General features: G+C 58.5%; 1 protein-coding gene and 1 pseudogene across 2 annotated transcripts in view; one reads left to right on the top strand and one right to left on the bottom strand.

Moving 5' to 3' along the window:
* Window positions 1-20,895, bottom strand: part of CAPN5 (calpain 5) — a 52,465-nt gene extending 31,570 nt beyond the window's left edge. The window contains exons 1-2 of one of the 2 annotated variants that reach the window (XM_059708376.1): window positions 20,719-20,895; window positions 2,670-2,913 (exon numbers count right to left, since the gene is read on the bottom strand). In XM_059708376.1, coding sequence (XP_059564359.1) covers window positions 2,670-2,834 — 165 coding nt within the window. In that variant the 5' untranslated portion in view covers window positions 2,835-2,913; window positions 20,719-20,895. The remainder of the gene's footprint in view (window positions 1-2,669; window positions 2,914-20,718) is intronic. The other variant, XM_059708373.1, reaches the window with a different exon arrangement.
* On the top strand, window positions 7,705-8,059 carry LOC132241660 (ubiquitin-fold modifier 1-like; annotated as a pseudogene).
* Window positions 20,896-21,265: the final 370 nt, after the last annotated feature.

Consider the following 21,265-nt stretch of genomic DNA (forward strand, 5'->3'; position numbering starts at 1 on the left):
ATAAGGCAACTGAGGCCCAGGGAGGGGACGTGACTGCTCAAGGCGACACCTCCCGTGAGGCCAAGTCCATCTGGCTGAAAACCAGCCTCTTCACTCCGTTCTGGGAGAAAGGCGGAGGGGTGGGGGGTGGGGGGCAGGCAGGAGGCTGGCTGAGCAGCTCCTCCAAGAACACAGGCCGGATGCCCCTGACGGCAGAGGGGGAGCGGGAGGTGCCTGAGAGTGAAGAAGGGCCTCCCGGCTGTTGGGAAAGCTGTTGGGAAAGTTGGCGTTTGCTCTGTTTGTAAACAGTCAGGTCACAGGACCAGGAAGTGGGATTCCACAGAAATGCAGCAGCTGCAATCATCTCTCAGGCCAAGGGCCAAGCAGCAGGGAGTTAATGGTCACCCTGCTGGGCCCTCTCACCCCACCCGCCCGCCCGAGGCAAGCCTGGCCCAACTTCCTGCTCCACCAAACCCCATCCTGTCAGTGGGGTGAGCCTGCCTGGGACACAGGCCCTGCTGACACACGGAGGGACAGCCCATCACACCCTGGTCCCCGTGGTCTCACCTCCTCCACCACCACTCAGCCAGGCCTGCCTGGAGCTGGTCCCCCACCGAGGCCGGCCCCGCTCAGGCGCATCCCACTCCACACCGACCTCCACGTGCCTGCACCCCCAGGTGGTTCTGTTCCTCCTCTTCCAGTGTCTGGAAGGGACCAGGCACCAAGCCCAGTGAGGACGGTGGTGAGAGAGGAGGCGGTGTGGCAGGGACGGAAAGAGGCCCAGAGAGGGCAGACACTCCCCTGGGGTCACACAGCAGGGGCTGCTGAGCCCACCAGCCTGGCACCTCCTCCTCTCAGGGCACCGAGCCCCAACTTCCCCAGCCAGGCCTCACCAGCCTCCTTCACAGCCATGGACCTAAAATGTCCGGGTGATGGCAGGAGGGCAGGAGAGGGTCAGGACGGAGCAGCAAAGGGTGGAGTGAGAGGAGGGCAGAGAGCTCGGGTGTCTCCCCCTCCTCCTCTCACCCAAGGCCTCACAAAGGCCCTTTGAGGCCGGCCTCCTTCCCCAAAGCCGGACAAAGGAGAGAGAAAGGCGTGGGAGCAGTGGCCCAAGAGGCAGGAATCTGTGGCCGAGCCAGGAGGCTGCTGGGAGTTCTGGAGATTCTAGTGTGGCTCCTGGGGCTGAGGTCAAAGGCAGCACGGACCCTTTCTCTGTTGTCGGGGAGAGGGGAGGGGGCCGGAAAGCAGGACTCCTGGGTCCCTGCCCAGCTCTGCTGATGGCTCGCTGGACACTCGGGCACCCACCTTCCCCTCTCAGCCTCAGTTTCCCTTCCTTACTCAGTCTAAGGAAATACACAGAGGTTTTATTTTTTAAGTTAGCATGGACCGGAGATCACAGTCTAGGAGAGGAACATGAAAACTAAACTTCATTTCCCGCAACGTGCAGGTGCTCAGAGGGAACTTTCTAGTGCTAATCTGACCCGCACACCCTGCAGAGCACCTCACCTTCGATGGCCCGCTGCCCCAGAGCACATCGCCCTGAGGACCAGGACCCCAGCCTCCGCCTCCCCTCACAGCCCTCCGCCTCCCCTCACAGCCCTCCGCCTCCCCTCACCGCCCTCCACAAGCCGGCCGAAGGCACCGCCATGTCCCAGATGCCCCGAGGGTTCCAGGCCGTGTCCTCACACTGTGCCTCCGGCTTGCGCAGCCCTTCCTGGCAAACGCCTTCTCTGATGATCGGCAGCGGGAGTCTCCCGGCCCAAGCCCCCCGGCCCGGCTCAGTCTCCTGCACTAGTCCCTCCCGTGGGACCCACGCTCACAGGTAGCCTCCCGCAGCCTCCCCATCACCTAGGCCCCGAGGGCACCTACCCTCAGACTCAGGAATCGAGGTTAAAGAGGATGAAATCAAGCCAGGAGGCCAAGCACGTCCACTAATCACGTTCTAGCCTCAGCTAGAGGCCAGGACCGGGAGCAGCCAGCCAGATGCCACATAACTCGCCATCCCCACGAGTGAGGGTAAGAGCCGTCTGGACTGGGCACCAGGCTCCGAGCCAGGCTCCCAGGCACCGTCTCTTTTACTGCTCACAACAACCCTATGAAGGGCTATTAGTTTTTACTACTGTTATTATTATTGATTAATCATCGTAATAAGTACTTGCCACTTACAGCAAATGACTATTTCGAAGTCATTATGAACATAATCAGCAAAGTTTATGCCTTGCTCTTGAACGTCACTAAATGGGACTTAAACGTCACTTACGCTTGAATTTCACTAAGAAAGGTCACATCACCTCATTTTTATCCCAACAGGGACCCCGGGAGGGTGACAGGGCAGAGGAAGCTGAGGCCCAGAGAGGCGGTGAGTCCTGGCAGGGCAGTGGGGAGGAGGGCCCATTATCCTGGCACCCCCTCCCCCATCCACATCAAACCTCACAGCAGGAGGGCCCAGCATCAGCCCCTCCACTTTCTCGGCCACCTGAGGCCTCGGGATCACCCCCCCTGCTCCCCGCCCCCCCGCCCCGCGCCCTGCGCCCTGTGCCCTGCGCCCTGTGCCCCGCGCCCTGCGCCCTGTGCCCCGCGCCCTGTGCCCCGCGCCCTGTGCCCTGCGCCCTGTGCCCTGTGCCCTGTGCCCTGCGCCCCGGGTGGGTCCCAGCTGCTGGCATCAGCTCCAATGCAGACCAGACACTGACCTTGGGCCGCTTCCACCTGACGCCAGGCCCCGGGGTGCCCTTGTAGTACAGCGAGTCGTCGGTGGCTGGGAAGTTGGGGTCTTCAAAGAGCACCTTCCTGCACCGACAGGCCCGCTTCAGGGCTGAGTAGTTCTGTTCTTCGTAGGGCTTCACGCAGGAGAACATGGTGGCCGCTGCCCAGGGCGGGGAGGCCAAGACAAGCCAGCAGAGGGCTGCGTGGGTGTGTGGGCGGCCCCTGGGGCACCTGGGAGGACAGAGGTGAGAAGATCATTAGTGTCTGAGGCCTGGAGGCCCTAAGTCAGGTGATCCCCACCTGCCCCTCCCTGCATCCTCACTCCCATTAGCCAGGAATAAAGGCTCAGAGAGGGAGAGAGACCTGCCCAGGGTCACACAGCAAGTACACACAGAGCAGGAAGAGGAGCCAACTGATTTCTGATGCTTAGAGGTGACACCAGACCAGCCGGCCAGCAGGCCTAGGGCACAACCACGGGGTGCTCTGGGCTGCCAGGCCTCACCCACCCACTTCCTGTTTCACCAGCCTTCCCTAGACCTCCCTGGCCGCACCCGCAGAAAATAGCAGCACTGTCTCCAAGTCCCTCCTCTGGACCCTCGCCCGCCCGCCCGCCCGTAGTCTGGAGCGGCACAATTCTGCCCTGAGGGGGAAACCTCGACCCAGGCCCCATCCAGCCATCATCTACTTTCGTTCCCTCTGGCCCCTCCCGCCAGCACTTCTGGAATAAATGTCTTCAGTTATCATTGCTCCTTCATCCCAATGGCTTAATCCCCTGAAGGCCCCCACCCATCGCGTGATCTCTCAGTCCCCCAAGTCTGACCCTCCCAGGACAGCCTCTCAGACCTCGGTGTCTCACTCCTCTGCGGCCCCTCCTCCTCGGCTTCGGGCCCCTCCCCCATCTCCGACCTCTCCTCCCCCACTAGGGACCCCAGCGGTCTGCCTGCTCACTCCTGCCTCCCCAGCTAGTGACCCCTGTGTTCAGGCTGGACGCCTTTTCTGGGCCCCTGGCTGGCCCACTCCCCATGAGAGCCAAGGGCCCTTACTGGTACCAATCCCAAAGCCAACTCCTCATCTCCCCACGAACCTCCCCCAGCCCAGGGAATAGGCCCACAAGCACCCACGAGACCGGAAGCCCCAGAGGGCAGAGTGCACTTGGTCTGGTCCCCCTGCACGCACAGCGGCTGGCACAGAGGCTGGCACAGGCGGTGGCTGCACACGTCATCCTCCCCTCAGCCCCCTGGAGTCCAGGCGGACCCAGCCCAGCACCCTGAACCTCGAAGCCATGTCCCAACCAAACATGAGGGACACAGCCTGGACCGACACGGCAAGGCCTCCGGGAGGGGAGGGCAGGGTGAGGAGCAACAGCCAGCGGGTGGGCCCTGACACATCAGACACCCTGACAGATGCTCAGAGAGCCGGGCACATAACTGACAGCCCAGGTACGTCCCGGAGTCTCAGACTCCATCCGGGCTGCTGGCAGAGCGCCATACTCCCCTCGTCTACGCGTCCTGGACCTGTCCAGGGCAACACTGCAGCCCCACGGAGGCACAGCTTCCAACGTCCGGTGCAGCTGAGGGAAGGCTGGCTTCGGGGGCAAACAAGGAAGGCTGGCTTCGGGAGCAAACACAACTTTGAGAGCAAGACCGATGTGGGTGCCAGTCCCAATTGTACTACTTGTGCTGCGTGGCTTTAAACAAGTCCCTCAACCTGAGTCCCCATCCTATCATCTTCACAGTGGGAACAATCATTGCTTCAGTGATTGGAAGATAAAATTAACCAAAGGCCAAGGAGACTGCCTCGTGGGCCGGGGGGGAGAGGAAGGAGAAGGGAAGTGGGCAGGCCACCTCTCATTTCCGAGAGAGCGCGCCCCATTCCTCTGGCACCTCCCATGTGCAAACTGCGGGCCCGAGGTGTGTGCGTGGCATTTGCAAACAATGCTGGGCAGGCCTTTTCTGGTTTCCATTTTCCAGACAAGAGAACTGAGGCTCATGAGGGGAGGTGACTTGTCCACGTTCCAGGGCAGAGTCTGACTCAAAGCCATATCCTCCGACTTCGGTGCCTCCCCCCTGGCCTGGCGACCCCACAAGGCAGGAGGGAGGGCTGAGTCCCAGGCAGGGCAGGGCTCACCCCACACACACCCTGGCTGCGTCAGCCTCCGGGAAGGGAAAAGGGGATCCACAGGGAAGGGAGAAGCAGGAAGGAAAGGAGGTGAGAATGGGCAATGAGCGTGGAACATGAGGGACAACACGGAGAGCCGGCGGGCCTGTGGTCCCTGCTTCGGGCTGAGAGCTGGTTTGTCCTCGGCACTGGACCCACAGCCATTTCATCTTCTGCCCCCACATCCTACTGGCACGGCTTGCTCCACTGCTGTGGCCTCAGGCTGACCACTTCACCTCTCTGCCACTCCGCTGCCCAGGAAGGCCCATAACTCTGCCGGCTCCCACCCAGCCTCCCAGCCTTGGAGGCCTGAAGGAAAGAGAGGGGGGAGCCTGGGGCGCCAGTCCCTGGGCCTCTGGCACACGGCCACCCAGGAGAGTCATTAGCAACGCGGCTTCCAGTTTCTGCAGGGCCTCTCAGGAAGCAATTTAAGCTGCGAGAATTAGATCAAAGAAGCTGAAAGCAGGAGCCCAGATATCAGCCCTAGCAGTTCCAGCGCTCAGAGCCCAAAGGGCCCAGGGAGCGGAGCGAGCTGGCTGGGGTCACACAGCCCGGCTGCTGGAGGATGGGGGTTCTGGCGGCCCTCCAGGCTGCACAGCTAACACTGCTGGGAAGGCTTGCTCCTGGGGAGGACAGAAGGGAAGCGGCGAGGTGGGGGAGGGTAGGAAAGGGGAAAGCTCAGCTGGGCCGGGGCCTGGGAGAACCTGGGCCACCCCTGGCTGCTGAGCGTCTGACCGAGTCCAGCCACCTCTCCTGCCTCACCCCTGCCAGCCAGGCTGACCCTGGCCTACTTATGCAGGCTCTTCTGGCCCGGCCTCTGCACAGCCTGCACCTCATGCTGCCTACCCTCCTGCCCCTGCATTTGCCCCGGGGTCATTTCCACTCCATCCACTGAGTCAATACCCCTGGGGTCACTGAGCCACCAGCCCCTGAACTTTGCCCTCTCCCTGCAGTTCCAGGCATAAGCACCGAAGGCCACGGATAACCCAGAGTCAGGAGCCAGGCCTCCCCTGCTGGGGCCGCAGCACGGCCTGTCTTCTGTGTGAGCCAGGCACTAGCAGGACAGCCCCAGCTTCGCCGCGGCCCTCCCTCCTGCCTGCCCTCATCCCTCCGCCCTGCCAATCTCACCCACCCTCTGCCATCCCCCACCTGCGTCCAGCGGTGCGAGCCCCTTCCAGCCCCCAGTGCTGTTCACTCAGGGCCTCTGCACCCACTGCTCCTGCCACACGAGCATGCCTGGAGGACCCGTCACCTGAGAGACGCAGCCACGTACCTCCCACCTGCCTCCGACACTGCCCTCCCCACCCCCCGCCCCCCCCCCCGCCATCCCGGAACCCCTGTGACAGGCTCCTTATGTGGGACCCCATCTTCTGTACGGCTTGTCCATCTCTCCAGCCCAGCTTGTGCACCTGCAAGGCAGGGGCCCTGCCCAGCTCCTGCCTGTGCCCCAGGGCCCAGCATCAAGGGGCGTATTTAGTAACTTTGCACTGAATGAACCAGCACAGGTGCTACAGGAGGAATTCCTTCACCTTCACTGACGGGGAAGCAGGCTCACAGGGTGGAGGGACGCCGGGGGGGATCAGCTTTCCATGTCAGAGCGGCACCAGCTCTCAGGCCTCCTGAAGACAGGGCCCGCCCTCTCCCCAGCCCGGCCGCGCTCTCTCCTTCCCTCCCCTCCTGATGGCTGGGTGCTCTCAGCAGCGGCCCAGCCTCTCTCCAGCTCCTGGTGGAGACGGGGCTTTCATTCCCCAGTGTCGCCATAAGCTGTGGGATCCTGGACAGGCCACGTGGCCTCGCTGGCCTGCCCGGTCCTAGTCTGGAAGGAAGAGATAATGTGCCAGGGCCTCTGGGAGGATCAAATGAGATGCGCAGCGCCTTGTACACTTTAAGGCACTGCGCCCCGGGGACGTCAGCATCAATGTCTGGGGACATCTACAAAGTTCCCAGACTCCGGCAGGACGGTTACAACAATTCAGGGTTTCAGTCGCCGACGAACTTCATGAATACAAGCAAAATGAAAAAATGTGTCATTTCAGAGGCTCCAGCAAGAGGGACACAAAGGTCTGGCCCCAGGAGTCAGATGTCCTTTAGGAGAGAACAACTCAGGAGAAGGCTCACAGCCCGGCTGGCGTGGCTCCGTGTTTGAACATCGACTTGTGTACCAGGAGGTCACAGTTCAATTCCAGGCCGGGGCACATGCCCAGGTTGCAGGCTCCATCCCCAGTGTGGGGCATGCAGGAGGCAGCCAATCAATGATTCTCTCTCATCATTGATGTTTCCATTTCTTTCTCCCTCTCCCTCCCTCTCTGAAATCAATTAAAAATATATTTTAAAGAGAAGAGAGAGAAGGCTCACACAGGAAAGTGCAAAGCCATTCAGACACAGCTAGCACAGTGGGGCTCTGTGGACCGAGTGCGGGGGAGCTGAGCTGGGTCAGAATGAGGGCTTGCCAGGCAGCTCAGAGAACCCAGTCCTCCAGCAGGTCAGTCAGACCTGAGTTCAAGTCCTGCCTACACCACTTAGAGCTTTGTCCTGGGGCAAGTCACTAAGCCCCCTGAGCTGCTATCAGCCCCGCCTGATTCCAGCTTCTCAAATGGCAGGGTAAGAAGGCGGCATCAGCCACAGGCCTGCCCTATAGGAGTCTCTGTCCTCGCCGTGTAAACGTGGAGCACCCGCTCCCAGGAGGCTGCAGCCTGTCTGCTCTCCCCTGGATCTGTGGAAGTGTTCACACGGAGGACGGGGCAGAGAGAGGGCTCATCTTGCAGCAGGCCATGCTGAGCAGATGACTCCCAGGAGCCTCCCCTGGACAGTGCAGCGCCAAAGCCAGGAAGAAACAGGAGAGAGGGCTGTAGTCCCGTTTCGTAGATGAGAACGTCCAGAAAAGTGTCCAAAACCTGCGGCGCGTCGGTGTTCGCTGTCCAGACCAGCTCCACCACGGCGAAGGTTTCCTTTAAGATCACACTGACGTCCGCCCCGAGGCTGTGTACCAAGTCCTCGGTGTTCCTGAAGGCACGCCTTTCACAGCAGTCTTCAAAGTCTGCAGTAGAAGAAGGTAAAGTTTCTGCAGCCCCAACTGCAATGATGGAAAAGGAATAAATCCGCCACAGACGGCTGGACATGTTTTCCTAAAGCATGGCTCCGACGGCAAATCATGCCTAAAGATCGTGTTGGAAGCTGTTCATATCTGATACTTGGAACACAGGATTACCTTACAAAATAAATTATTGGTCTTGGTGTTGTAAAACGGAAACCAGGGATTTAAAACTATGAAAACACCAATACTTGGTGAAATAGTGGACAGTGACTGCCGGTCCCTTCTCGTTCTTCCATTTCATGTGAAGAGGGAACGCGTATGCATGGAAGGCATGCGCCGCGTGCCCAGAAGATGCCGTCTTTCATTGCTACCTCACGGCCCGCACGGCCAGTTCATCGGCAGTAAATGGATCATCCAACTGTGTTTTATTACTGGAGGACGCTTCAGATAATCCTCTCCGAGAACATTTGGAAAATGTATTGAATCTCCCTATTTGCCTGTAAGTTAAAATTGTAACAGGATTGTGGATTATTCACGACAGTTTGCTTGACAGCATCTGACTTGCAGACTCAAAAACAGTTGAATTTTTAATTATATTTCATTTATGATACAGGATATAGACATATCAATGCATACTTAACTGTCTTAACTTTTTATCCCATGCGTGTGTTTTTTTAAGTTTCAAGCATCATGCGTTCATATAAAATTTAATTTGGTATCAAGGAGCCTCAAATTAAATTTTTAGATTTAGCACTTATGTGAAAAATTGATATCCCACCAAAGAGCTTTAACGATGACCTTGCAGAATCCGATACGTGCAATGGTAAGAACCGAAGATGAAGTAGAAGCGCCCCTTGCTGAGCTATGCGTTCCTATACCGGTCTCTTTTCAATACGGCCTTTAAAGCGGGAATTCTCAAGAAACGTTATTTTTTTGAGAATAATATTTCTAAATCGCATTCAGGAAGAGAGTATTGTAAAGAAGATGGGAAGTTCACACCAGCGCTCAAGGGAATGCTCATTGGAATTGCCGGTGAACTGCACTCACTGAAGGCCCAACATTTAAGGAAGCGTTAAGATTAGCTAAGTGAATGAGAAGCCAGGGAAGGGAAGATGGGAAGCCCAGGTGACCAGGCTTCTGGTAAGAAGCAAAGAAACAGAAAACAACAGCGAAGGGGAGCAGCAAGGTGAGCAAAGTATCACAGGAAAAGCCAGCCAGCCAGACAACGCGGAGGCTGCTGGGGGAGCGGACGGGATGCTCAGCGCTGTCAGAAGGAGCACAAGGCAATCGGAGCAAAGTCCCCACTCAACATGCAGGTTTCCAAATTCCCCTCATGAGAACCTAAAGGACGATGTGCATAAGGGATGTTTTCTTTGTCCTCACAGAGGACATCCATATCTATGCAAATCTTTACAAATGTAATGAAGGCTCAGAGTGGCTTGGCACCAGGGCTCGATCTGCCGTGTTCGAGATGGTGAGCTCTCTGGGGCAGGCCTCGTGCCTGTCCTGCTCTTCCTAGACCTGCAAATGTCGCAGGCTTTCAAAAAACACTTGCTGAATTATTTATGAATAAAGTATTTCTGAGAGCAATTTTTATCTAAGCATGTTTCAGTAACTTTCCTATCACCGGCCCTACATTCATCACGAGGGGATAGGGGGGTGGGGGTGGGGGAGTATATGGAAATGCGACAAAACCATAATCTGAAGGGTGACACTGGTAGTTTAAGAAATTAACCAGGTATTGTTCATATATTTGAAAAATGAACAGCAGAATTCTAAATTGTAAAAAGGGGGGAAAAATCTTTGCTGAGGTAGGAAGGCATACTTCTGATGTTTGGGGAAGTTTTTATTTTAAAATATATTTTTATTGATTTCAGAGAGGAAGGAAGAGGGAGAGCTAGAAACATCAATGATGAGAGAGAATCAATTGTCTGCCTCCTGCACGCCCCCTTCTGGGGATCGAGCCCACAACCCAGGCATGTACCCTTGACTGGAATCGAACCCGGGACCCTTCAGTCCACAGGCCAACGCTCTAGCCACTGAGCCAAACTGACTAGGGCGAAGTTTTTATTTTTAGAAACAAAATTTGAAGCTCAAAGACCGCCCTCCCCTTAACAACATGAAGCCTCAGTTAACCAGAAATGTAGGACTACCCACTCCCTGGACTTATTTTGTTTGACTTAGCTTCCTCTCTTCCGTTCCTAGCACACAACCTGCCTGCTGTGTTACAGAAACAAGTTTACGGCATCCTGTCCCATAAAGTCATTTGTTCAATATTTTAATGAATAAAGAAATATTATTTTAATTTCTGGCTTTGAAAATTTCATTGTAGTTATGTTCTTAAAAGCATGTTCTTAAAGGACTAGACGTTGTGTTATTAAATAAATAGGATCTGTAAGTTCTTTGTGCAGAATGTCTTGAGGTGTTTGAATGCATGATCGGCCCATAATATCTTATGAAAACACATTTTGTTATACCATACACCATATTTTCTACTCTCATTTTATTATGAAAGCTTTTAATCAGCACACGTATAAAAAAAAATCTGTGGCTTGTTAGCTGGATCCCAACCTCCGGGCTCCGCATCACACCAGGGCTTCCCGAAGCAGGGCCTGCGTCAGTACTGTTACCATTTAGGGCAAACACGGCAATCAAGGCGTCAGAAAGTGGTTCCTCTGCCAGCTCCCTCTCAAGGAGAGCCCAGTGTGGTCCAGCAGGTCTTTAACCCCGCAGAGCCCCTGCCCACCTCCTCTAACAAGGGAGAAGCCAGCCTCAGACTCAGAGCCTCGGCACCTGCCCAGAAAGGGATGGATTTTTCTATTGTTTTTACTTGATTTTTAAGATTCTTCCAGGACTGGAGAGTAACGCTGACTTTCCATTTACAGTAGACACCGTTTCCTTTAAAAAATAAGGAAAAAGGAAGTTGATTTTAAAAAACTATTGAGTTCCTAGTGGTGTAGGCAGGAACCTTAGCATTACAGCAAGCGTCAGAGGGCAGGGCGCTGTGGAGTAGGGCTGTGTGGCAGGGGCAAGTCACCTGACCTCTCTGAGCCTTGGGACTCTCCTCTAAGAGGTGGGATAATGGAGCCAGCACACAGAGCACCATGAGTTGCCAAGGCCATCTGAAGAACAGCTGGAGGACTCACACTAACAGTTAACCAGACCTGCCACAAAGCTCTGGTAATTGACTCAGTGTGAAACTGGCGGAGGGTAGGGAACAGAACAGAAAGCCCAGACGGAGGCCACTAGGACACAGACACCTGACGTATGACAAAGGTGACACCACAGGGCACTGGGGGAAAGATGGGCTTCTCAATAAAAGGTGCTGGGTCAAGTGGCTATCCATATGGGAAAAGCTTCCCCTTGACCCCTACCTCACACCATACACAAAACAACTCCACAGAGAGCATGAATCCAACCGAAAAGTAAAACGACGAAGCTTTCTGAAGAAAGAAAAAGAGCATGTTCAGATGGCCAAGAAATGAAAACATGTTTGATTTCACTAATCATCAAGGAAATAAATACACATGAAAAATGCAATGAGACCAGGCTTACAACCAGGGCAGCAATGAGCAGCAGCAGTTCATCCCAGACAAACTCCCTGAACCTGTCCCCCAGGCCCCTTTGTTCTGACTTCTTAGTGAACCAAAGCAGAGCAGCCTGGGCTCATTTCCCCAGCCTTCCTTGTTTCATTGTCCTCAACTTTAATAGATGTCCTCTAAGGTAAAAAAAAAAAAAATGCGATAAGATACCACTACATCCCCTGCCTAGAATGGCTAAAATGAAAGACAGCACACACACACACACACACACACACACACACACTCACACATTCACACACTCACACACTCCCAAACCGATCTATATTGGTGGTGAGAGTGTACGTTGGTACAGCCACTTTGCAGAAGCGTCTGACCATATCTACCAAAGCTGAACAAACACATACTCTGTCATTCAGCGAGTCTACTCCTACGTGCATATTGAACAGAAATGCATGCACGTATTCACCAGAATACATGTACAAGAACTTTATCACAGTATTTGTTACACCTGAAAAGGGGAAACAGTGCAAGAGAAGAAAGGATACATATGCTGTTATCATGGAATATTATACAAAATGAACGAACTATTGCATGAAACTCCATGGATGGATCTCACGAGCACAGTATTAAAAAAGAAGCTAAACTGTGATCCCATTTATACAAAATTGACAAGCAGGCTGAACCCAGCTCCGGTGAAGAGAAGGCAGGGAAACAGCCACCCCTGGGGGCGGCGACTAAAAGGGGATGAGAGGGCTTCTGGGTTCTGGGACCACGGCTCCTTGATCTGGGAGGTGGCCTCACGGGCGTGTCACTGAGCTGCGCACCTGTGGTGTGTGAACTATTCTTTATGCTTCAATGAAACGTTTTTGAAAAATCCGTGCAGTGACCCTGGACAGAAAGCGTGGCTGAACCTGGAGACCCGACGTCACCAGCTCTGGCCGGACATTACACACCCGGAGGGAGGAGCCCTGGCCTGGGTCAGAGCACCGGCCTGGCCTTGGCTCACACAGGCTGTGGGACCTTCTGCAAGTCGCCTCCATCTCTCAGAACACCACAGCTTTCACCCTTGGAGCGCTCACGTCCCAGAGAGGGTCCCACAGGTGAAGGGGGTGCCCCCTCCCCCCACCCTGGAACCTGCCTCCTTCCAAGGTTTCCTCTGCCTCTGAGAGGGGGTGCCAGCCACCCAGGGACCGTCCCCAGAGACACTCAGCCCTGAGAGGAGCTGAGCTGACAGAGTGGAGGTGGGGTGGGGAGGTGCACAGGGTCCCAGTCAGAGATCCTGGGGTGCGGGCACAAGAATCGGGCCCGGTCCCGAGGGGACGGAGAGCTGGGAAGGTGCTGAGCAGGGCAGGGACTTGGGATGCCCCTCTGCCACATGGAGAATGCACCAGGAAAGGAAAGACGGGAGCGGGAAGGCGGGAGGAAGGCTGTAGAGCTGGCACTGGGAGGCTCACGTGCGCGTGGTGAGCAGACGCGGTCCAGGGCTCTGTGGGCGGGAGACTCGCCCCGGCCTGTGGCCAGCCCTTGTGGGAATGAAAGGGAGAAGGAAGCAAGGCCTGCCTCCTCTGGACCGCAATTCCCCACCCCCACAGCGGTGCCCGCCGCCCAGCACGGGACCAGCAGAGTGGGTACCATCCAGCAACAGTGGGGGAGCCGGTGATGCCCCACACCAATGCCTGGCAATCCACTCCACTCCACTGCACCCCACTCCAGGGCACAGGACCCCTTCTCTTTGCCACATGACAAGGGAAGGGCTGAGTAGCTGTGTCTTATGATTCGGGGGGCACGTCTTCACTGACACCCATTCTAGGCTGGCCCCGAGCCGACAAGGGGTCAGGTCCTTAAGGGTCAAGTCCCAGGAGGAGAGGAGCCCAGCGTGACAGACGCGGACCAGTGGTCAGTGCTCCGAGGAGGAAGGCACGTGGCAGGCAGGTTAGAGCGGCGGGGAGAGGGGGTGGTCTTGAAGATGGAACCTGAGTGGGCTTGAAGGCTGCACCAGGGTCCCGGGGGGAGCAGGCAGGGGACACAATGGACGGAGGGGAGGAGGCAGAGCCCTGAGTAACAGCCGGGAAGGCGAGGTGCCAGGGGTGGGGGCCTGGAGAGGGCACAGCCCCAGAATTCGGTGACTTCCTGGTTATTTGGGTGTTTGTGTTTTTGTCAATGTACTCATTCTCTTTGATCCCACCCTCCTCTTGTCCCACAAGCCACCATTTCAATAACGAGCTTAATGTGTACCTCTTCTAGGTTGGGTACATTTTGGCCTCCCAGGACCCCACTCACTGTGCACGGAGGGAGGGATGACAGGGTTGGGGAGGAGAATGTGGAGGGAGAGCGGGGCTGGGGCCACCGGGTTCCGGGTTCCGGGTTCCAGATTCCGGGTTCCAGGCGCTGGGCTCTGGGCTCCGCCAGCAGAGCTAGGGGCCAGGCCCAGTGAGTCAGTCCAGCCTACGCGGAGCAGGCTGGCACCAGGGCTGGGAAATCCTGTCTTTCTTCTACCTCCCCTCCCCTTATCGCTTCTGTCTGCGTCCAATCCGTTCTCCACCCAGCTGCAGTCAACTTTCTCGCACAGAGACGGCCAGCAGCTCCCCTGCTGGGAGACGCAAAGGGCCTGGAGGGCGGGCCAGGGGTTGGGGGTGCAGGGTCCCTCACTGGTGCTGGGGGCAGTGGTCCTGAGGCCCTGGTGTCCCCCTGGCAGCGCTTGGAGGGAAAACCCAGCCTCCAGCTCAGCTTGCTGTGTGGCCAGGCTGAGTCGCCAGGCTTCGGCCCCACAGCTGCTCTTCATTGGGATTCGGGTCCCACCCCAGCGTGTTGGGGAGGCGGGGTAAGCGGGGGAGTTCCTGAGAGACAGACCTCCACAAGCATGCTCCAGTGAAGGCAGGACAAAGCGGGGAACTTGGCCGTGTTCCTGGAGGCTGGGGCTTCCCTGCTCAGGGGATGGCTAAGGCTCAGCCCGCGGGGTGGGGTGAGCAGCCCGTCTGGCTGGTGTGGGCACTGAAAGTCCCCACACCTGGGTGTCACAGAAACCCAGGGCAGCGATCGCCTGCCGCAGGGCGCCCAGCCCACCACCACATCCTGCGGAGAATGTGCCAAGGGAGGGGCAGGGGCAGCTGAGCGCCTCCCTCGGGGGCTTTTCTCAGTCTCCCGGGCAGTGGGCGGAGCACGGAGCTTCAGGTGCAGGTGTTGCTACTCCCACAGGGAAAACAACCCCACACATTGAGACTTGATCAGGTCACAGAAGCCGTCCCCGCTCCATTGTGCTGTGTGACTCCAGGCAGCCTCCTGCCCTCTCTGGCCGGTAGGTTCTCACCATGGAACTGTGAGGAAGGGAACACGTCCAGCTCTTCTCCCATCTGCAGGGGTTGTCACCAGGACAGCCTCTTTTCCTGCTTCCCGCATGGGCAGTCTCTGCCCCTGGAACCTCCTGCCTCTAAGTCTCAAGGTTGGAAATCTAGCGAAAGGGTGCCCGTTTCTCAGGCTGGGAAACTGAGGCTTGATTCCTAGGCCACGCCCCTGCACAACCTCAGAAAGGAGCTGTGCTGTTCTCACGGCACAGATGAGATCCAGCGGCTCAGAGCGGGAGAAGGTGCATCAAGGCCGAGCCAGGAGCCGATCTCACGTCAGACCCCTGCTCTCCCTGACCGGCCACTCACGCAGACAGCCGTGCACTAGCCAGCCCCTGGGAGTCCTGCTCCTTCACTCACGCCTGCTCCGGGGCAGCGAGGAGCCAGACAGGGCTCTGCCCGGAGGCCAGCCTGGTAGAGGAGAGCGATCTGCCCTCAGAGGGGAGCGATTCATTCAAATGGGGCAGGGGAGGCTGCACGGAGGAGATGGCATCTAAACGGTATCTCAAAGGGTGGACTGCGATTTCAGGAGATGAACGGAACATTCCCGGAGGAAGAAACCACTTCCGCAAGGCTGGGGGGCAGGGGGCAGGGGGGAGAGAGAAAGAAGAGGGGGCTACCCCAGAAACACTGCCACAGCCGGGTTACGGCAGCCTGAGAGCCAGGCTAAGGACTGGGGGCTGTGGGGGCGTGTTTGCTGCGCTACTGGACGGTCCTCAGGAAGGTGGGATGGAGAGGAGGCCAGGCCGCAGGCCGAGAGACCCGGCTGTAAAAATGGCCCCTGAGAGAGAGGCAGGGCTCCATGCGGCATGGCCTCGGTGGTGGGCAGGTAATGCAGACCCACACGGCAGGATCTGCTGCTTGCAGGCCAGGGGCTCTTTGCAAGTTGGGCTGGAGGTTCTTCCTCGGCGGCCCCAGGAGGCTCGTCACCGGCCAGGATGGCACAAGGGTGTGCTGGCCGAGCTCCCAGGTGCTGGCCCTGCTCGGCGTCACGCCCCCCTCCTGCCCGGGGTGGCCTTCCTGCCAATGCCGCCTCTCCCCGTGCCCAGGCAGCGCAGAGCTTCAGAATGGCCCACCCACATCCTCACCCCCAGAGGGGGACACAGGCCCCGGGTGAGGCAGAACCGTAACCGTGTGCCTCAGACCTCTCATCTGTAAAATGAAGGTCTTCCCTCGGCTTGCCCAGCCTGCCCACTCCCCCCCCCCCCCTTGCTCCCTCACACACCTCTGCCCGGGCAGAACTTAGCTCCCATCAGCCTCCGATCTACAAAATGGGGCTCCCGGCCGGCCGGCCGGCCACGCCTCACCGGGTGATCTCCCCTGTCCAGCACTAGGTTTGTAGAATGAATGGATGAAGTGAGCTGCGCTCATTAAAGGCCTAACTGTCACATGCGAGGCTGGGTCTGGTCACTGGGGCCGCCCATGGAGACATTCCTCTCGTCCGAATACCCCTGAGCTCTGGCTACCACAGTCTCAGGGGGGGCTCTGGGGCCGGAGGTGCAGCAGGCCCAGGCCCTGCCCACAGTAGCTCCCAGGCTGGGGGGAGACAGACACGGAGCGTGACCTCGTGGGGAAGCAGCCAGCACTGCGGGTCCCTGCGGAAGGAGCCTGCAATGACACTGCGGTGGGGTCCTGTGGCGGGTACAATAAGGGCCCCCAAAGTTATAAACATCCTAACCCCGGAACAGCGAATGTTACCTTATATGGCCAAAGGGGCCTTGCAGATGTCATTAAGGATTCTGAGATGGGCAGCTAATCCCGGATTACCCAGGTGGGCCCTCAATGTAGTCACACGTGTTCTTATCAGCAGGAGGCACAGGGAGATTTGACTCCACAAGAGGGAAGTAGAGGAGTCGGGGGATGAGGTCACGGGGCTGCCAGCAGCCACCAGAAGCTGGGAGAGGCAAGGAGCAGCTCTACCCAGAGCCTCCAGGAGGAACAGCCTGCCGACACCTTGATTTTAGCCCCGTACGACCCATTTCGGACTGCTGACCCCCAGGACTGTAAGAGGATGCGCATGAGTTGTTTAAGAACCACTCAGTCTGTGTTGATTTGTCAGAGCAGCAACGGAGAACGCCACTGTCCGTGAGGAAGGGTGGGTGGGAGCGTGGCCTCACTCCTCCCTCCTGCTCAAGGAAGTGGGTGAGCCAGCGAGGATGAAGTTATTACACCTGGAACTGCTCCAGGGCAAAACAAAGTCACCCCAAAGTTCAGTGTCTTAGTTGCTATTATTAGTAACAAACTGGTTGGGTCCCACTCACCTGACTGGCAGAAGTTACACAGCGGGCGGGGCGAGGCGTGGAGGGTGGCAGGTGGCGACTGGGGCAGGGGCAGGCAGAGCAGGCCTCTGCCTGTTGCCCCCAGGCCTCAAGGTCCTGTGGCCCTTACTGGGCACACCCTGACGCCGGACAGGGTGCTGGGATTTGTCTGCTCTGGCCACCAGCCCGTCTTCCCACAACTGACCATAGGCCGTGTCCACAGGCCACCGCAGCCTCAGCAATGGGCACCCTCACACCCCTTGCCCTGGGAAAGCTAACCCTAGAAACACATCCCTGAGCAATTAGAATGGGAAGCAGTAACTCGTCACTGCAAATGCTCGCCTTCTACATCTTCCCCAGCCCAAGCCTGAGGCTGGCTCCTGAAAACCTCCTAGAACCCCAAAGGGGCATCACCCGTCTGCCTTTAGGGAGCAGGAAAGGCAAGGCCTGAGTCCAAAGGGAAGTGGGCAGCTTGGCCAGAACCGAAGCAAGACAAGCCCAGGTGTCACATCAAGCCAGAAAGGAGAAGTGGGGGGAGCGGGGGGGGGGGGCGGGCAAGGAGAGGCTGGAAGGACCACCGCCAGCCAGGGCATGTTTTGAGCAGGAAAGGTGAGGCGTGGAGAAAGGAAGAGGTCTCGGGGGCGGGGCGGGGGGGGCTCCTAAAGGTGCTCACAACACTTGAGGAGACAGGGGCACGAAAGGCAGGGGGCCGGGTGAGAAGACCAGCTATAGACAGACAGACAGACTGACTTCCCCATCTGCCCAGGCCCCAGACGGCAGGGGAGCAGAAGGGGGCTGGGAGGTTTGCAGACCGGCCCTCTGCGCCGGGAGGGGGGGGGGGGCCAAGCCGGCTGCTGAGCTTCATGTTGACATTTCGGGGTCAGGAGCTTTAGGGGGGCACAGGCACCTGGTCAGGCAGATAGAGAGACCTTCCACTCGAGGGGTCTCAGGGGTCACACCCACTGACACCAAGAGGGGCTTCCACTTCAATGGGGGACCCCATTTCCTTTCACCCTTCTTCTCCGAAATGGGCCCCCCCTCCTCTGCACCGCCCCGCCTCCCGGGAAGAAGAGACTGTGTGATGCTGATGGTTACTTCCGATTAATTATAATGGCTACCAAACACCATGTCCTGGCAAAGCACTTCAGGGACACTTTTTTAAAGGATATTTTTTCCATTGATTTTTCAGAGTGGAAGGCGGGGCGGGGGGGGGGGGAGAGAAAAAGTGAGAGAGACACATCGACTGGCTGCCTCCTACACGCACCCCAACCAGGGCCAGGGATCAGACCCCCAACTGAGGTATGTGCCTTTGACAAGAATAGAACCCACGACCCCTCAGTCCATGAGCCGATGCTCTAACCACTGAGCAAATCAGCCAGGGCTTCAGTGACACTTTTTTAAATATATGTTTTTATTGACTTTCAGAGAGGAAGGGAGGGGGAGAAAGAGATAGAAGCATCAGTGAGGAGATAGAATCATTGGTCAGCTGCCTTCTGCACACCCCACACTGGGGATCAAGCCAGCAGCCCAGGCACATGCCCTGACTGTAAATTGAACTGTCGACGCTCAACCACTGAGCCATGCAGGCGGGGCCCTAGTGACACTTTTAAACTTAATCGTCATTCCCTGAACCCCTGCAACTATGCAGCATTTATTCCCATTTTGCACATGAAGAAACTGAGACTCACAGGGAAGTCCCCTGCCTCCAGGTCATGCCCGGAGCCAGTTTCCGAAAGGAGTAATTTAGGCACAGGTAGGAGGGGTCACGCAGAGGGGCTTCCCTGTGCCCTCTGGGACCAGAGCGTCTGGGCTGTCCTGACAGCCCGCGGAAAAAGCAGAGGCAGAAGCAGCCAGAGCAGCACTGGTCTGGGAGCAGTGTCTGGATGTCACCCCCAAAAGCCCGCAGGCCTCTCACAACCACAGTGTCCAACCCCTACCTTGTCAACATCTCCCAGGCCTACTCCATCTCAGACAGGGCTCCCCCATGCCCCCTCCTCAAGCTGGGGACAGGTACAGTCCCTGAGCCACCCCCTGCACCCCACCCCTGTTCCGGAACCCGTAGCAGATGCCCACCAGTGGGGAAGTGGGGGGTGGGGAGTGAGGGAGCTCTGCCCTCTGTAGCGACCCACCCACCACAGCAGCCAGAGATGACCTTTCTCAGACACACATCTGACTGCTAATGCCCTCCCCGCAGACTACCATTCAGTTTCACACCTCCAGGCCCTTACCCATCTGCCCCCTGGGCCTGCAGTGTCCTGCCCTCTCTTCTGCTTGGTGAACTTTTCATCCCCTGGAGACCCCACACCCAGGTATCTAAAGGGAAATCTCCCCCAGCACCCAGGCAGGGGCTGGCCTCCCACCTTGGCTCCCAGCAAGGATGGAACTCTGGGCAAGGGCTTATCTGTGGCCCCATCTGACTCACTAGTCAGTGGAGCTGCTCCTCAGGGCATAACCCTGCCTGAGCACCTTTGTCCTGGCACCCAGCTCTGGCCTGAAGCAGCAGCTGGGTCCACCCTACTCCGCCCAGTCCCTCTGCCAGGGACAGCAGCCAGGCCTCCACCTCCACCCCAGGACTTTGGGGACTGGAGCAAGTACCAGGCCCAAGGACCCTGGGGGCGGGGGGGGGGGGTGTTCATCTTTGCAGCTGAACACAGTGGTTCCCCCGGGGGGGCCTCACTCTCCAAGCCAGGCTGAACCCCACCCTCCAACCCCGCCTCCCAGGAAGTCCACTCAGATGTCTCCATCCCCAGGATCCCAGGAGGAGTTGCCCCGGGCACTTCTCTCTCCACCGCGGCAGGTGCAGGGAGAAGATTCTGGCTTGAGAGCCAGGCGACCCTGGTTCAAATTCTGGCTCAACACCCCTGAGAGCGGCTCACTTCACACCCCAGGGTGCCCTCTCTCCCCATTCCTGTGGGGTGAGGTGTGTGTGTGGAGGGGGAGGGGAGATCCCTCCACATGGAAGGAAGCCTGGAGAGAACTTGGCACCTGCTAACGATCTATCCTTCTTCATCTCTGGACCCAGGCGGGCCTCCTCAGACCCCCAAATCTGAAGGGCCCAGGCAGGATCAGAGAAGCCCACGATCCACTCTCTCCCGGCCCTCCCCGCCCCTCCCCCGCCCCTCACACCACACCCAAACCCCGCAGCCGGGGGAGGGGGGGCGGGGAAGTCCCCAGCTCCACAAGCGGAGGAGGGTCAGGAGGAGAAGCTACTCTGCCCCCTTTCCTTTCCCAAGCTCCCAGGACGGGGGACGGGAGGGAGGGCGGGCACCCCGGAGGGTTGTGGCATGGATGGGTGGAGGGCTGAAAGGAAAATCGTGAGGAAGGGATGGTCAAGCCCCCGGTTCAATCCCAGAGCGTCAGAACTAGGAAACTTGCTCCGGAACTCCGGGGGGTGGGGGTGGGGGTGGGGGTGGGGGTGGGGCCCTAGCTGCGGGGTGGAGGCTTGGGTGGGGACGAACCCTGGGGGCCCCGTCGGATCCTCCCAGCTGCGGTCCTCCGGGCTGGAAGCCAGCGCTCACCCCCTTTCTCCGCGGTGAGGAACGTGCACACCCCCACCGACCGGGGCACACAGGGCACGCACTGGCCGGCACTGCACCCGCACACACACCCGAATGGAGCACACGCACCCGAAGCACACGCACCCGAAGCACACACAGGAACACGCGCGCGCTCGCACACGCCTCCCTCTGCGCAGCGCCTCCTACCTGCAGCGCCGCCACCGGCCGAGCCGGACTCCGGGGTGCGGGCGCCGCGCGGGCACCGGAGCGGAGGCTCGACGGGCCCGGGCAGTAGCCTTCGGTTCCGGCCGGGGATCAGGTGGGGCTGGCAAACGCCGGGGCTGGAGCTGGGACTCCCTGCCTGCGGCCCACCCCGCCCCGCCCCCCGGCCTCCGCCCAGCGGGGGACAGGGGCGTGGTCTCCAAAGGGGCGGGAGGACCCTGCCTGCTGCGCATGCGAACTGGCGCCGCGCTGTGGGGCGAACGCGCTGGGAGGAGGCTGCAGAGCTCCCGCTGGGAAATAGGAAGCGGGGTGGGGGACCGTGCGGCTCAGCCTAACCCCTCTGGGCTCGATCGGGCCCCGTTCTCTCGTCCTCCCTTCCAGCCTCGCTCTGTCTGCGGTGGAATATCGTCGGGAGCCTCCCGGGGCCGAGCCCAGGTCGGCAGGTGGCCGAGGATTCCGTGCCAGCCCCGCAGAAGGCACCCAGGCCGCCGAGCGCTGGGCACGCATCTGGCATCTCGTACAGTGCGCCCCG

Source organism: Myotis daubentonii, chromosome 9, assembly GCF_963259705.1.
Source record: "Myotis daubentonii chromosome 9, mMyoDau2.1, whole genome shotgun sequence".
Classification (NCBI taxonomy): domain Eukaryota; kingdom Metazoa; phylum Chordata; class Mammalia; order Chiroptera; family Vespertilionidae; genus Myotis; species Myotis daubentonii.